At 40.0% G+C, this 17,639-nt stretch overlaps 1 protein-coding gene across 2 annotated transcripts in view; it reads left to right on the top strand.

Annotated features, from left to right (window-relative positions):
• Window positions 1-17,639, top strand: part of ADGRF5 (adhesion G protein-coupled receptor F5) — a 136,987-nt gene that overhangs the window by 78,128 nt on the left and 41,220 nt on the right. For both annotated transcript variants that reach the window (XM_044003872.1, XM_044003873.1), the window contains exons 3-6: window positions 315-384; window positions 8,911-9,081; window positions 16,432-16,605; window positions 16,827-16,933. In XM_044003872.1, coding sequence (XP_043859807.1) covers window positions 315-384; window positions 8,911-9,081; window positions 16,432-16,605; window positions 16,827-16,933 — 522 coding nt within the window. The remainder of the gene's footprint in view (window positions 1-314; window positions 385-8,910; window positions 9,082-16,431; window positions 16,606-16,826; window positions 16,934-17,639) is intronic.

Here is a 17,639-nt window from a genome sequence, read left to right as displayed (position 1 = left end):
GAAGAAGGAAATGGCAAACCATTCCAGCATCTTTGACAAGAAAACCCTAAATGGGGTCACAAGGAGTCAGATATAACTGAAAAACAACTGGACAACAAGAAGAGTTAAAGTTACTTTGAGACTGTAACTCACATTTCTCTACCAACCATTCCAAATGCATTTAGGAAATGCCTCTATGTGCCAGATATTCCCCTAGGGATTATAGACAGAGGGCATTCTGGCACTTCCCTCTTGTAGGAGTTGGCAGTGGGAAGCCACCAGGATGAAGAAATTTCCGACTCTGGTTCTTTATTAATTTTCCATTCTTCTTTCAGATCCACCAAAACCATGGACAAGAATGCAAAAACTCCAGGGAAGAAGAGTCACTTAGACACAAGCGAGCTGGTAAGTGAGCTCTTTTGCAAAGGTATACCTCCTCGTAATTCTAGTCAATGGAATCTATGGAATTTGTGAATACTTATTGACCAACTATGATAATATGTGGAGAACCAGCACGACTTAGTGGGTAGAGTCCTGGGCTTAGAGTCCAGACCTTGTATAGCTAACCTTTACTTGGCACTCTAAGGTTTACAAAGCATTTTACAAATATTTTTTCATCTGATCTTCATATCAATCCTGGGAACTGAGTGCTAATATTATCCTGATTTTACAGTATAGGAAATTGAGGCAAGAAAAAATTAAATGACTTGCTCAGCCAATAAATGCTGGAGGCTGGATTTGAACCCAAGTCTTCTGACTCCAGGTTCCACTTGCTAATCCACTGTTGCAATTGTGTCCAATTAGTTATGACCCCATTTGGGGTTTTCTTGGCAAAGATACAAGAGTGGTTTGTCATTTCCTTCTCCAGCTCATTTTACAGATGAGAAAAATTGGGTTAAGTGACTTGGCCAGGGTCACATAGCTACTAGGCATCTGAGGCCTTATTTGAACTCATGAAGATGAGTCTTGTCTGCTTCCAAGCCCAGTGCACTATCCATTGTACAACCCAGCTGCCCCTGAAGCAAATCTGTCCAAATGTTCACATGTGCCTAAAATGAATTGTGTTAGGCCATAATGGTTACACTGACTTGTGATCTCTCATTTTGTTCCCTCATTGTCTTACCTCTTAGCGGCATTTAAACCAAAACAACAAGGTTGCTGTCCAGCCTTCTGACTTTAAAAATAAAAGTTCTCCTCCCCAGTTCCATCCCACGACCCGGTTATCCCATGACAGGAAAAGGATAAGAGAGGGGCCCAACATGGTATTTTCAAACATCTTTGCTTTCCAAATCAAAATATTTGAAGATGAGTTCCTGCTTCAGGTCTCTGCCAAGGCCTTCTTGGGCTCAGGATCCCTGTTTCCTCTGAAGCAGTTGGTGACCTTACAGCTGTGAAAGTAATGTTTTCCTGAACTTCCTGTTGAGAATGTTGTTTTTTTTTTCTTTCTTTTCCCCCCTGACTGACACTGTCAGTGAGAGATGTTAGTTCTCCCCATGGAAGGGAAACAGCTCCTTAAGCTAAGGATTTGACATCCCCAAAGTTTTCCTGCAGCGCCGTTATCAAAACCAGTAATTTTAATGATAAATCAGTAAGAAAAAAATATTATTTCCACTTGGTATTTACATATAGTCCCTTTTGCTCTTGGGACTTTGGATGGATTAGATTAAGAATGGGCGGCAACAGCTCTAGGAAGACAAATGAGCTTTGTTGGGCCTTAGTTTTTTCACCAGCTCCCAGGAATTAGAAGAAGGCCAGACATTTCCTCTGAGATACATAACACATCAAAAGCAAGCCTGGAGCAAAGGTGGAACTTCAAAGAATGGGAGAAAATTGTAGAGATGTTCCATTTAGCAGGGTCCCAGAATAAGTCTTCTGGGGTTGATGCGAAGCACTGTTTATAATTTTGCCAAGGGTTCTGATGATGCATCCTAAATCTGGAGCAAAATATACAAATCCCTAATGGGCCACTGATTACACTGAGCTTAGATTTCCTCATCTGCAAAATGAGCATGTTGAACTATGCAATCAATTAATCAGTCAGGAATCATGTATTAAGTACCTACTATGTTCCAAGCACTGTGCTAAGTCACGGGGATATAGGAACAAAGTTGGGTCCTTGCTTTCAAGAATCTTGCATCTTGCATATACATCAAATATGTACATGTCTTTATCTATGTATATATATAGTATATATATTAATATATATATATTATATATATATATTAGTATATATATAATATATATATATATTAAGTAGAGAATATAGGGGCAGCTAGGTGGCACAGTGGATAAAGCACCATCCCTGGATTCAGGAGGACCTGAGTTCAAATCCAGCCTCAGACACTTGACACTTACTAGCTGTGTGACCCTGGGCAAGTCACTTAACCCCCATTGCCCCACAAAAACAAAAAAAAAAAGAGAGAGAGAATATATACAAAATAGAGGCAGGTAGGTGACACAGTGGATAGAGCACTGGGAGGGAGTAAGGAAGACCTGAGTTCAAATTTGTCCTCAGACACTTATTAGCTATGTGACCCTGGGGAAGTCACTTACTTAACCTCCGTTTTCCTTAATCCACTGAAGAAGGAAATGACAAATTTGCTAAGGAAATCCCGTAGACGACATTGGCATGCCATGGTCCACAGAGTCACAAAAATCAGACATGACTAAACAGCAGCAACAATATACAAAATCATTACAAAGTAGTTTGGGGAGGCTGGCTCAAATAGCTGGGGAAGAGGATCAAAAAAAGACTTCAGGTAGTAGGTGGTGCTAGAGCTAAATTATGAAGGAATAAATTTTTTTTAAAAAAAATTATAAAGGAACTAGGCATTTTAATAGAAGAAGATGAGAGAGGAGAGGAAAGGAAAAGGAAGAAATCTGGAGTCTGGGAAATCAGCCAGGAGGATGTTGTAGGGAGTTGAATTGTCTAGGGTCACATGCAGCACTTGAACTCAGATCTTCCTGAATCTCAATCCTCTATTCTAAGGCTCATAATCATGCAATTTTGAGTAATAACAACATCTTCTTAAGGTGGCACAGTGGATAGAACATTGGACCTAGAGTTAGGAGGACCTGCCTCAGGCACATAACCAGCTCTGTGCCCACCGGGCAAATCACCTAACCCATGTCTGCTTCAGTTCTGTCGTCTGGAAAATGAGGATAATAATAGCAATTGACCTATTAGGGTTCTTGTGAGGATTAAAGGAAATAATATTTGACAATCCTTTTGCAAATCTTAAACTTCTATATAAATGCTAGATATTGTTAGTTATTTTTATTAAAAAGGGGGACTCATCATCAATTGGGGAATGCCTGAACAAGTTGCGGTATATAGATGTAATGGAATACTATTGTGCTGTAAGAAATGATGAGCTGGCCAATTTCAGAAAAGCCTGGAAAGTCTTACATGAACTGATGCTGAGTGAAGTGAGCAGAACCAGAAGAACATCATACATAGTAACAACTACACTGTGTGATTATCATCTATGATAGGCTTAGCTCTTCTCAGCAATACAATGATCCAAGACAATTCCAAAGGACTCATGAAGGAAAGTTATCTGCATTGAGAGAAAGAACTATGGAGTCTGGATGCAAAATGAAGCATACTATTTTCATTTGGTTTTTGGTTTTTGGTTTTTCGTGGGTTTTCCTTTTTCTTCTCTTTATTTTTACACAACATAACTAATATGGAAATATGTTTAACAGGATTGCACATGTATAATCCATATCAAACTGCTTGCTTTCTTGGGGAGGGGCGATGGGAGAGATAAACATTTGGAACTCAAAATCTTGTAAAAATGAATGTTGAAAACTATTTTTACATGTAACTGGGAAAAATAAAATACGATTTACAAAAAAGGGGGGTGCCCTGCAAAAGAAATATGCACAAAGTAAAGCAGAATAGTATAGTAGAAAGTACTTGCTCTTAAGTCAGAAAACATGGGTTCTAATGCCACCTCTGATTCTTACTATCTATGCAACTTTGGCCCAGTTAGCTAACCTCCCTAGGCCTCAGTTTCCCCCTGTGTAAAATGAGGGGGTTGGGTCTGGGGTCCCTTCCAGATCTCCATCTAACCCAGGGCTTCCAAAACTTGTATTAGGTGGAGTTACTACTTAATAACTAGTCAAACAAGAGCAAGGTTCATACCAGCCTAAAGTGGCCCAAAACAAACTGCATTCCAAGTCCTTTCTGCCAACCTGGCAACCTTAATTTACTGGCACTGTCTGACCCCAGTCCAGGAAACGTGATCTGCTTGTGAGGCTGCCAAGGGAATCGTTGTGTTCTCATGGCTATTATCATTGTTACAATAAAATGCAGTGCCTACTGTTGTCCTCACAGGCTGTGGGCAGTCACAGGGGTTGGGAGGGAGGAGGCAGAGGGAGGGTGGTTCAAAGGGCTGCTGTTTTCTAGGCTTGTTTCTGGGCCTGCAGTCTATGCTTGAACAGGTCTATGATGTGGTCACTTGTTCCTTTACTTTGCCAAAGGAGGGAACCTGAGTATCAGTGGAAGAAACTGAGTGTTTTCCTCTCCCAGGTGGTCATAACGGTGCCTCAAAAGCAACCACCCACTTTGCCATCATTATCTTCTTTCATCCTCATAGATACTGGGTTCAAATCCCATTTCAGAAGCTTTCTACCTGTATAATTTTGGACAAATCTTGGACTTTGGTTTCCTCACCTTTAAAATGAGGGGGTTTGACCAGATGGCTTCCTCTGCTCCATACAGCTCTGAAAATAACCGTAGTGAGCATCTAACACTGTCTTCCTCCTCCCCCCCATTTTGCAGATGAGGAAACTGAAAACAAGAAGAGTTAAATGACTTATCCAGGTTTATAAGGGTAGTAAATCTCAGAGCCAGAGGCAACTTGATACACTGGAAAGACCGAGGTATCTGGAATGAGAGAGCCTGGGTTCAAATCCCAACTACGCCACTACTACCTATGCGACTTTTACTTTTCTTTTTTTCACTTTTTCACTTTTTACTTTTCTGGGCCTTGTCTTCCTAAACTATAAAATAAAGGGGTTGGATTGATGACCTCCAAGGTTCCAGGTCCAGAATTCTTTCCTCCAGACATTCCCATTTGAGATGCAAACGGTAGGAAATGTTACCCTAATTCTACAGGTGAGAAAACCAGAGCTCAAAGATAGGTGAGATGTGCCAGAGTTCACATAATTAGTCATTGATCATTGGAGTCAAAAAGGTCCTATGAAGTTATCCAACCCAATGACCTCACCCTATACATGAGTTGGGACTAATATGCAAGGCTCCTGACATCTCATTCAAGGCTCCCTGACTGCTCTCCCATGCTGCCTCCAGCCCCCACAGGTAAGCCAGATGTCTGAGGAGTTCCCTCTGCCAGACACTTTCAGTCTTCACACCTGAATATGGGTCGGGTTCTTGGATCATGGGATGGGGTAGAACTGCACCCAGGGTTTCATTATCATGGAGGACTTCTATTGGGGAAACTCCCCCTACTAATACAGACCTGCAGTTGCCTTGCAATTAATAATCTGTGAGATTTCCCCTGGGACACTGAGAAGTTAAGTTATTTGCCCAGGATCACACAATATATGGTAAAGACAGCTCTAAGTGCAGATAGAAACATATTTTTCCCCTGCTTCATTATTCCTGCCCACTCCCTTTTTGTTTTAACATGGCTAATATGGATATATATTTTTCATGACTTCACATGTATAATGGATATCATATTACTCGCCTTCTCAATGAATGGGGGAGTTGTGCTGGAGAGAGGAAGAGACCTTAGAGCTCAACATTTTGAAAAATCAATTATTTTTTTCTTTTTATTGAGCTTTGCTTTATTGTGCTTCATGGATATTCCTTTTGATTTCAACATTTCCTTTCCTTTCCTTTCCTTTCCTTTCCTTTCCTTTCCTTTCCTTTCCTTTCCTTTCCTTTCCTTTCCTTTCCTTTCCTTTCCTTTCCTTTCCTTTCCTTTCCTTTCCTTTCCTTTCCTTTCCTTTCCTTTCCTTTCCTTTCCTTTTCCTTTCCTTTCCTTTCCTTTCCTTTCCTTTCCTTTCCTTTCCTTTCCTTTCCTTTCCTTTCCTTTCCTTTCCTTTCCTTTCCTTTCCTTTCCTTTCCTTTCCTTTCCTTTTTCCTTTTTCCTTTTTCCTTTTTCCTTTTTCCTTTTTCCTTTTTCCTTTTTCCTTTTTCCTTTTTCCTCTTTCCTTTCCCCTTTCCTCTCCTCTCCTCTCCTCTCCTCTCCTCTCCTCTCCTCTCCTCTCCTCTCCTCTCCTCTCCTCTCCTCTCCTCTCCTCTCCTCTCCTCTCCTCTCCTTTCCTTTCCTTTCCTTTCCTTTTCTTTTTGCGGGGCAATGAGGGTTAAGTGACCTGCCCAGAGTCACACAGCTAGTAAAGTGTCAAATGTCTGAGGCTGGATTTGACCTCAGGTCCTCCTGAATTGAAGGCTTTTGCTTTATCCCCTGCACCATCTAGCTGCCCCATAATATTTGTTTTTATAATATTTTGAGTTCCAAATTAGGTGCTTAATAAATGTTTGTTGATTTGAAAAAATTGGACCCAGGCCTTCCTGGTTCTGAGTTTGGCTTTTTATCCACTAACTAAAGCTGTTGCTCTTCCTTTAATCATATCAATGAAGAAACTGATAGGACTGGACCCTGTCAAATAAAAGATCAGTATTGAGAATTTCCCTCCACTGAGAATGGTTTCCAGAAGGGAAACTGGAAACATTCTGGTTTGGATGGGTATTCACCAAAGGGAGAAAAGGGGAAAAAAGAACTAATGTTGATAAAGACTTATCTCCCTCCCTCTTGTCCACTCTTCTGCACCCTAGGACATCATATACTAAATGAAGTCAACATGTTTATGTTTCGTTGGGCTGTGGAGTGGAAGTTTAATTGATGCCTACCTTTCCTGGATATGACTGGAAGCAGAGGCTCTTGTCAGGACTGCCTGGCAAAATAGTTTTGTTTGCTTAATACTTTACAAGGGAGAAGCCAACCTCACTTATTAGAGTTTGGGGCCAACTTTCCAGAAATGTCCCTTCAAGATAAGTGTGCTACGTGGGATAGAAGAAGGGAAGTCATTGTTTGCTTATTCCTTCTGGGCCTAGTGATAGATCCACCCTCTCTGGCACTGATGCTTCTTGGAATAGACCACATTCCAGATAGGGCATCAAAGTCAGAAAAATTCAGAGAATAGTGATACTTAGGAGGTTGCATGGTACAGGGGAACACCTCTAACACTGGAGTCTGAGAAACTGGGCTTAAATCCCTGGTTTGATCTTTCCAGTGATGCTATCTACCTTTGCGATCTTGGGTAAGTCATTCAACTAGGTTGGGTCTTATTTTCCTCACCTGTGAAATGAACAGATTTGACTAGCTAGTCTCTGAGTCCCCTTCCAGCTCTGGATCTATGGTCCCAAGTCTAGTCCTGGCTCTCTTGGGCAAGTCATTGAGCCTCAGTTTCTTCATCTGTAAAATGAGGGGCCTGAATTAAATTACTTCTAAGATCTCTTCCAGTTCTCAATCCTATGAAATTGGCTTGGCTGCCTTCAGAGTCAGTAAAGAAGATGCCTTTGACCATAGAGCATTTATAAGAGTTAAGTGGTTAACATATACTGAATAACTATTGGCACCTTTGTTTCCTGGGGTCTAAAATGGATATATTAATGACCACACACAGTCAGAGATTCAATCATTCCTAACTCACCTGAAAGTATTCTTGCAAGAGCTAACTACAAACCAGGTATTGGAAAGTAAAAGGCAATTCTCAAATGCTAATCAATACTAGCCCTCCTGCCAAAAATTTTCAAAGACCTAGGTCCAAGAAAGGTAGAGAATCAAATGGAGACTCTCCGTTGTGGCATCAGTGGGAGTGAGGTTGAGCCAAATTGGGCAGCTAGGTGATTCAGTGGGTAGAGCTCTAGGCCTGAGGTCAGGAAGACCTGAGTTCAAATTCTGCTCAGACACTTCTTGGTTGTATGACCCTGGACAAGTCAATTAACCCTGTTGGCCTCAGTTTCCTCATCTGTAAAATGGAGATAATAATAGCATTCTACTTTCCAGGGTTGCTGGGAGATAATGTTTATATAGGGCTTAGCACAGTACTTGGTGCACAGTAAACAAATGTTAGCTATTATCACTAGGACTTATGAAAGTGTTCTTCTCTTGCTTAGAGGTGATTACTAGTAGAATGCCAAACACTGAGCTCCCTCTTTTCCTATTAGACTGGTAAAGGGGTGTTATACACAAAGACAGGGAATGTTTTATCCCAGGTCCCACAAACAGGGGTAGGATTTGAACCCATTTCCTTTGACTCCAGAGCATGTGTTCCAATGAATAATATTTGCAACTATGAGTCAGGAGAACTCATCTTCTTGAGTTCAAATCTGGCCTCAGATGCCTGCTGGCTGTGTGACCCTGGTCAAGTCACTTAACCTTGTGTGAGTGTGTCCTCACTGATAAACTCAACCTGACTCAAGACATAAGCAGGAAGGCAATTTATTGATCAATTTTGCAACAAGAAAGGGTGTCTCTATGGGGGAGGCACACCCTACCCACAGACAGACAGCCTACCCTATGCCCAAGTCCAAAAATCCTCCCCCCCAATCTCCCATTGGTTGGTTCTTGTATAAGGTACAGTGTTTCCACAGAAGTCCACTCACATTCTCCATAACATGATCTCCCTTCCCATTACATATATATATATATGTATATATATATGTATATATATATATATATGTATGTATGTATGTATGTATGTATGTATGTATGTATGTATGTATATGTGTGTAGAGCCTGGTTAGAGCCTGAGACCAAGTTCTTCATATAGCATTACACAACAGCTGTGACCTACCCACTCCACTAAACTCTGCTGACTATGAATAATATTCCACCCATCATTCCCTCTCTCACTCCTAATATGTTTATTTTCATATTTTCTTTTCAGTGGCCACAAGCAGTCCTGAACCTGAAGAATATTATATTGAGATTGAAATAAGTTTTGAAAACACATCCCTCCTGGAGCCTTTCAAAGCTTACTTAAAAAATCTCAGCTTTCCAATCCAAGTGATAAATGCCAACCTAAGTACTGACATTTTAAGCATGAAAGTTACAACAGGTAAGTACTAAGTCACTTGTTGCATCCTTAAAGGGCATATGTACATTAGGAGACTTGTACTCAAGAGCTCTTTTCAGTGAGAAAAATAAATTGACTTAATAGGTAAGTTCCCCTCAAAGACTGAGCAGAGACATAGCTATCAATCTTGGGACACAGGTCAAGCAGCATGAAACATGTCTTCAAATCAACTTTTAAAAACAAATTCAATTTTATGGGATAGGGATTTGGGAATGCAGGGGACCATGTGGGGAAAGACACCAAAACTCCACCCCCTTGGGCCTTCAGTACCTAGGGGCAGAAAATTCAGGAAACCATGAGATTACTTCCTGGAAGTCTGTTTTAGAATCAAAGTGAAGAAGAAGGGGGTTAGACCAAAAAGGAAAGTTCAGTAGCTTCTCATTTTTTATGAAATATCCTAAGAAAGGACAATAGAGGTATTGTGCTGTAATATTTAGAGAACTCGCCTTGAAGTCAATAAGACATGGGTTCAAGTTTTGTCTCTGACACATATAGGCTATACAACGCTGAAAATTTACTTCATTTCCCAGTCTTCTGGGAAATACTCTAAGACTTAAGTTTCAAAGCATGTACCAATCTGCATTCTTAGAAAGTTTCTCACTGGGAGCTCCCTCTGCCAATGAAAGCACAAGTGTAGTCTGGGAACTATACTGAAGAAGGAGCATAACTGCTGTCAGGATCTACAAAATTCCAGAACCCTAGTTCTTCCCTTCCCCCCACCAGTTATGGTGGTGATTTTAAGGTGGTAACAACTTGTTTCAGTCATGTCTGTCTCTTCGTGGTGCCATTTGGCCTCTTCTTGGCAGAGGCACTGGAGTGCCTCTTTCTTTCTGCAGCTCATTTCACAGATGAGGAAACTGAGGCAAGCAGGGTTAAGTAATTTGCCTGGGGTCACACAGCTAGTGTATGAAACCAGATTTGAACTCAGCAAGATAAATCTTGACTTCAGGGCCTGGCACTCTATCCACTGCATCATTTGATTGCCCAAGAAAATCTTGGTACTCTTCAAATTGTACCTCCTAAGTAAATTTTTAGATCTTAGCCTAAGGGAATAGTTGTTTTGATTTAAGGGAAGGAGGGATAGAAGAGGGAAAGGAAGATTATGGTTGGTAGGGGCCTGTCCTAGGAAGGGAAGTCTGGGTGGGGCATGATACTTTGAGGTGCTGGTGACAACCACTGTTGACACTGCTGTGAAGCCACCTTGTTCCCTGTTAAACACTATAAGTCATCGCTGGCATGCAGTTCACTCTACCAGACAATGTGGGGACTTTTCAGGATCTTTTGCTGCTAGTAATACTTCCTTATTTTGAAATTAAGTTTTCTTTAGGTCAGCTTAAAAGGCATACTTAGTTTTGATTTCTCCATCCAATAGAAAGTAGAGACAAGGTTTTCTTAGAAATGGATTTCACAGGAGCAGCTAGGTGGCACAGTGGATAAAGCACTGGCCCTGGATTCAGGAGAACCTGAGTTCAAATTTGACCTCAAACACTTGACACTTACTAGCTGTGAGACCCTAGGGAAGTCACTTAACCACCATTGCCCCACAAAAAAAGAAAAGAAAGGAAAGGAAAAGAGAAGAAAAGAAAAGAAAACAAATGGATTTCATAGCTTTGGGTGGCACTTTTTTTTTTTTTGCTTTTTGGTGTTTCTTCCTTCACTCATCATAGATATATAGCTGAAAGACCCAGATACTCCAACCCCTTCATTTTACAGATAAAGAAACTGAGGCCCAGGGAGGTTAAGTGACTTGCCCCAAAAGCATTAAAAGCAATATTTCAACTCAGGCCCTCTGACCAGAGTTAATGTACTTAGAGTTAATGTACTTAAAAAAAACCCCACGATTATTATGAATTTGTTATCACAAGCATGAACACTGCCACAAACAAAGAGGATTGCATATTTTGGGGGAGCTGCATCTAGGTGGCACACTTGATAGAACACTAGGCTTGCAGTCAGGAAGACTAATCTTCCTAAGTTCAAATCTGGCCTCAGACACTTAATATGTGACCCTGAACAAGTCACTTAACTCTGTTGGCCTCAGTTTCCTCATCTGTAAAATGAGCTGGAGAAGAAAATGGCAAACCACTCCAATATCTCTTCCATGAAAACCAGAAATTGGGACATGAAGAGTCAGACATGACTGAAACAGCTGAACAACAAAATATTTTTTTAAACAGTCATCAAATTTCACATGGTAGTACCAACTTTCCCCTTCTTTTCTCTTTCCTCTTCTAAACATTCAGCATACTTTCTAATGTTCTGAGTTAGCTCCTTCAATATATAGGAGTTCTTTTCATGACCTTAATGCAAAGTACAAACTACATGGGATAGGGCATTTGCACAGACATCTGGGGAATTCTCTAGCATACTACCACTCTGAGAATTATTATACTTACACAGAGAGAAAGAGGTAGTGTGGATAATGGATAGCTTATAGCATCAGAAAGACCTCAGTTTAGATCCCACACTTACTAGCTCTACTACCCTGAGTAAAGTACTTTAACCTCTGTCTGCCTCAAGCAATTCCCAAGGATTTATTAACCAAGTCAGAGATGGGCTCTGTTGGCAGATAGAGTTTCAACATGTTGCCAAAATTACACATCCTTTGTATACGCTTACATACAGTGGATATCACTGTATCTCTGAATGCATTTTAACCAATTACAGTTTAAAAACTTTCTATCTGTTGCTTTTTTTTAATCACCTTCATTTCCATGCATGTTCCTACCTTTCTTAGACAGTAATCCCTTATAATAACAATTGTTTTAAAAAGTAATTCAACAAATTTAATAAACATATCTATCAAGTCTGACAGAACATGCAATGTTCCACACTCATACTCCCCCATCACTGCAAAAAAGAAAAGGAGAGGAATTTTCCCATTTTTCCTTTGGAGCCAAACTTGATTACATGGTATTCAGTTTGGTTTAGGTTGTTATTCTGGTTGTTTAAATAATTTCTAACGATGGAATTTCAGGGCAGAGGAAAGGAATTTTTGAACCTAGGAAGAGGTGCCTTCCCACTGCCCCTCAAGTCACTCCTGGCAACCATTCATATTCAACCTGTCCACTTCCCTTCCAGAACAAAGAGCTGATTCCTTGGCTTTGTTTACTAGGTGATCATGTAAAGCCTGGACACATCTCCTACCCTCACAAAAGGCTGCAGCACAATCTGAGCATCTAGTAAGAGCCCAGTTGTTTTTCTCATTTCACAGAAAGCTTTGAGGCAATATTTTACCTGGGGACCAGCCCTAGGAAAACTCCAAGCAGCTTTTGTTTGAAAGGCTCCTTCAACACCCTTCCAGTCCAACCCTGTTCCAAGGAACTGGCCAAGTTTGATTTGAAATATGCCCAGCACAAACCTCTTTACACTTACATCCAGGAAGTCATTTATTATATTAATCAGGATGGGAAGCTGGTGGGAAGGATCACAGCATGATCTTTTAGAACTAGTACATAATTCTATAACAGTGGATGATGTTTGTGATGATAGAAATTTTAGTATTAAGACAAATTATAAAAGTTCTGACAAAGTCCAATTTGGATTTCCTACAACTCTGGAAAATTATATATAATCAATCAATGAATCAATAAGCATATATTAAGCACCTGCCTTATACCAGGCACTTTACCAGGTGCTGCAAAGGAAGGAAGGAAGGAAGGAAGGGAGAGAGAGAGGAAAGGAAGAGGGAAGGAAGGAAGGAATAAGGGAAGGAAGGAACAAAGGAACTATAAGGGCCAGATTTAGTTATGATAAGAGTTAATTGGGTGACTCATCTTTATATTGAAGTAAGAAAAGAAACAACCTCTTTCAAAAATAACACAGGTTTATTAATGGGAACAAGTTTAAAACACTATCTCTGAATCACACAAGTGACATTAATAGAACTAGAAATAATGTATAAACAATGTATACACCTCTGGGGTAAAAAGAAAACTGCAGGCACCTGAAACTGCCTCCAGCCCAGCTAGCTCTGCCTAAAAACAAAACAAAACAAAACAAAAAACCTTACTCACCACACCTGAAATCTGTAGCCCTAGTTCTTCTGTTCTGGTCCAAAGGTCAAACACCTGCAGTTCCTCTAAAATGTCTGCCTTTCTTCCCCGTTTACCTCAGAATTCTCCCTAACTTTTTCTTCTAACTCCTCTAAAACTAACCCCCAACTCCCAACCCTAACTGAACTCCCAACTGTCTTTTAACCATCTCCCTCACAGGAAGGGGAGGGGCCATTCTTAGCCCCTCTGAGTCTCCCATTGACTCAGCACACCCACATGGTCTGTCCCCATTATAATCTAGCCAGACCCACATGGGCGTTGGAAAGGTATTAGAAGGAGGCTTTTGAAACAATGTTTCAATAAATGTTCCCTGTGGTCAGAACTCCTCTTGTTTGTTCAGTTATCTCCCAAAACACACCCATCTTCTCTTAGGCTTTTCTTTCATCCTGACCATAATAAATCAAAGATAGTGTCATGAAAACCCCCAAAGCACAATTAAATCCTTACATTCCCCCCTTTGCTTCCTTAAGAAACATGGAGATGGGAGTGTTTCCTTGATGAAGCAGTAAAAAATAACAGAATATCATAACCTATGCTAACAAACAATATGCTAATAACAATATAGGAAAGGGAGAAAGGGAAAATTTTGTCCAGAGGGGCAGTCCCTCACGGGCTCACACTTTGACAATTTCTACAGAGGGAAGGGCTTTGCAGAAAATACATCTTACAGATGATGCATATAGTAACAGAAGGAAAAAAAACAAAAATGTTCATTTAAAGTCCTTGAAATATTCTCTTCATTGAGTGTTAAAATACCATCAGGACATCTGGATCCTGGTCTGCATTCTGGTTGTCTCTGGATACTTCTACTCCTTTAGCTGTTAAACTGCTGGATTTCCACTAATCTTTAGTATAGCATTGTCAATGATCAAGTTAAACAGTGAGAGTTCTTCAAAATATAACTCATATAGAACAAATTTAAACTTGATACATACAGCATATTACATTCTTTTTTTTTTTTTTTTTTGCGGGGCAATTGGGGTCAAGTGACTTGCCCAGGTCACACAGCTAGTAAGTGTTAAGTGTCTGAGGCCGGATTTGAACTCAGGTACTCCCGAATCCAGGGCCAGTGCTCTATCCACTGCCCCACCTAGCTGCCCCATATTACATTCCTATAGCATATTGCATACCCCGCCCCCCTGCCCCATGGAGGATACTTATACCCATATGCAATACAAAGTTGAGGCAGTTATGATATTAATAATATTTATTACTACCATGTGTCTAGATCAAGGTCAAATTTAGTAATGTGTCTGTGATGACACCTGAAAATATTATGGGAAGGTTACCATACCAAATCTTGTGGTTCTGTAGACATCCAGTAATTGTGCTAGGCCTCAGGTGGATGGATTCTGACCATGCCACCAGACTGAGTGAAGAAACCAAGTTAAGTTAAACAAGGTGCATGTGTTGGAGCTTCTATGACACCAGTCCATTTTTGGAGGGAGAGAGGAAAATACTGGACTATATCCAGCAATTGTGCTTTACATAGTCACTATCATCAGCCAACTATGGACTTCCTGAATGTATTTGGACTAAGGGAATCCTGCCTCCAGGTTTCACTGAATGGTTTTTCTCTCAGCCATGGCTATACTCTCAGCCTTCATCAGGGAATCTTACGTGTACCTGTCTCTTCTCCTGTTGTACATATATTCTCTTTAGGGCCTGCATCATAGAGTTGAGCCATCTCTGGTAAGCTCATTGTAATAGCAATTAGTCTCTAAAATGGTAAGTTTCCATAATTCATAAATCTCATATTAATTCCACCAAAGAAAATATGATGGTAAAAAGGCATGTTATGCTGCATAACTCAGTATATACTTGTAATATATGCAGTAATCCCAAACCATACCCAGAGTATATAGTCACAATGACATATAAATGATAAATGAATGTAAATGGCTGATAATATTAAACATTATTACAGAATCTTCATTAGGCAAATAAATCACACCATCTTGTGCATGAATTCTTTATCTAGTACAATGACAATAACAAATACTTGAAGTGATAAACAATTTATCAAAAGGAAATAAAACATCAGCGAGACTCAGTATGTTCATTAATTGCCTTACAAATGAAGCAATAAGGTTCAATAATGCTTTCTAGAAGTTAGAGCCATGTGCTCTTGGTGGAGAAGTTCTTCACCTGTAGAAGGAAAAGCTTGTTCAAGGTAAGAATTCATATTGCTAGAATTTGGGGTACACCACATTTTTTAAACTGGTTCCCCAATTCTCTGCATGCCAAAGTGACAGGAGTTTCTGAATTATCATTAATTCTTCTAATACTGTCATAATGATCATTATGGTAGAAAATATGGAGTTCTTTAGCGTTGGCTTTGTCTGTGCCACAAATTTGCCATAGGGGTTTATTCAACTGATGAATGATTACATTCAGTTGGTTATGTTTTGCAAAGGCTACAATTGCATCATTCCCAGCACAAGTACCAGCTTTTTCAAAACAGCAATATACTTTTCAAAGAGAATATCTTTTTCTATAAAAGTCTCAAAGTCTATTTTTTATGACTGAGCATATAATTAGCAGTTTCTTCTCTTTGTTTTATATGGTTTCTTGAATGACCTTCTAACTGGTCTCCAAGGGCTCTAAAAAGACAATTTCTATCTCCTGATACCTTACAGAGTTTGAGTCTCAGGGTTTGCAATTGAGTGATAATGTTATATGCTATATGAATGCAATATGCTATATTTATCAAGTTTGAATTTGTTCTATATGAGTTATATTTTGAAGAACTCTCACTGTTTAATTTGATCATTGACAATGCTATACTAAAGATTAGTGGAAATCCAGCAGTTTAACAGCTAAAGAAGTAGAAGTATCCAGAAACAACCAGAATCCAGACCAGAATCCAGATCCCCTGATGGCATCTTAACACTCAATGAAGACAAGATTTCAAGAATTTTAAATGAACATTTTTGTTTTTTCCTTTTGTTACTATATACATCATCTACATACCTTTCCCAAATCCTTAACCATTTTACACAGAATCTTCTACTGCCTTAATGATGGAACAAAGGAAGGACAAAGGAACAAAGGGAGGGAGGAAGGAAGGAGAAAAGAAAGGAAGCGAGAGGAAAGAAGGAAGGAAGGAAGAAATTAAGTCCCTACCCTCTGGGAACTTGCTTTTTATAAAATAGACAAATTTGTATTTGCATTTGTATTTGTACTTGAGTAAGCTTATTGAAATGTCTGACTTACTGCCAAAAAAAAAAAAAAGAGTTAACAACTCTTTATCCTTTGTTTTTTTGGCTGATGCTAGTATGCAGGCCCAATGGAAATGAGACTTTTTGTTCTTGTGAAAGTGGATATAAGTGGCTCCCAGAAGTGTGCCTTAGTAACCTCACTTGTCAAAGCAACCACAGCTCAGCCCCAGAAGACTGTAGCTGCCTCAAGGAAATGCCTGCCAAGGGACCCTATTGTCAGAAAGTAAAAGGTAAGCTGCAGCTCCATGTGTATCTTTGCTATTTCTTTTGTTTTGGCTAATGTCCTGAGGAATTCTCGAGTCTGTTTAGTATTCTCTATTCCTGTACTGAAGACAATTCTCTTGAGATTTTAAAATGACTGCTATGCCACACCACCTCCACCATTCCTGCTTTATTCATTTTTAATGTAACTTTTATTTTATTTACCTTTTTTTCTTCTTCAATTAACAAGATATTACGCTGAAGATGTCAGTTAGACTCAAGATGGAGTTTCAGGATGAACTCAAGAACTCCTCTTCTGCCCTGTATAGGTCATACAAAATGGATTTCGAAAGCGCGGTATGTGCCTGCCATTACAGGAGCCTTTAAAACAACCAATTCTCTCTCTTAGTCTCAGTTATCAGTCCGAGTGAACAGGACAATGTAAACATTCGATAACTCTGCCTTAAGCTAGGGCTGCCCCCTCCCTGTGCACTAAGATCATTTTCAGATTCTCTTATAGAGAACAGGCTTGGGTATTGCTTACAAAGGCTGAGGCTCAGGAGATAAGCTCCTTTGAACCATATAGCTATACAGTATAGCAAGAATATAGAACATACATGAATTTAAGACTGGACTTAGGATAGAAGGCACAAATTCTCAATCAGTATAGGCAGAGACAAAAGAAAAGGGTGGAGCTACAGGTGGGAGGAAAACTGATGCAGACAAAAAAGTTAGTGATTCTAATTTACCTCATTAAAGCTACATGGAGGGGGCAGCTACATGGTGCAGTGGATAGAGCACTGGTCCTGGAGTCAGGAGTACCTGAGTTCAAATCCATCCTCAGACGCTTAATACTTACTAGCCGTGTGATCCTGGGCAAGTCACTTAACCCCAATTGCCTCACTTAAAAAAAGCTACATGGAGGCACAAAATGACAGGCTGTCCAAAACCTCTGGCCCCTGACACTTATTAGGTATCTGTTATCAGAGCCAGATCTGGCAATTCTAGTGCCCAGGGCAAGCAGCACAGAAAGCACTCCAAGTCACCTTTTTTGGACAAATTT

Source organism: Dromiciops gliroides, chromosome 4, assembly GCF_019393635.1.
Source record: "Dromiciops gliroides isolate mDroGli1 chromosome 4, mDroGli1.pri, whole genome shotgun sequence".
Taxonomy (NCBI): Eukaryota; Metazoa; Chordata; class Mammalia; order Microbiotheria; family Microbiotheriidae; genus Dromiciops; species Dromiciops gliroides.
This window is presented reverse-complemented; position numbering and strand designations above follow the sequence as displayed.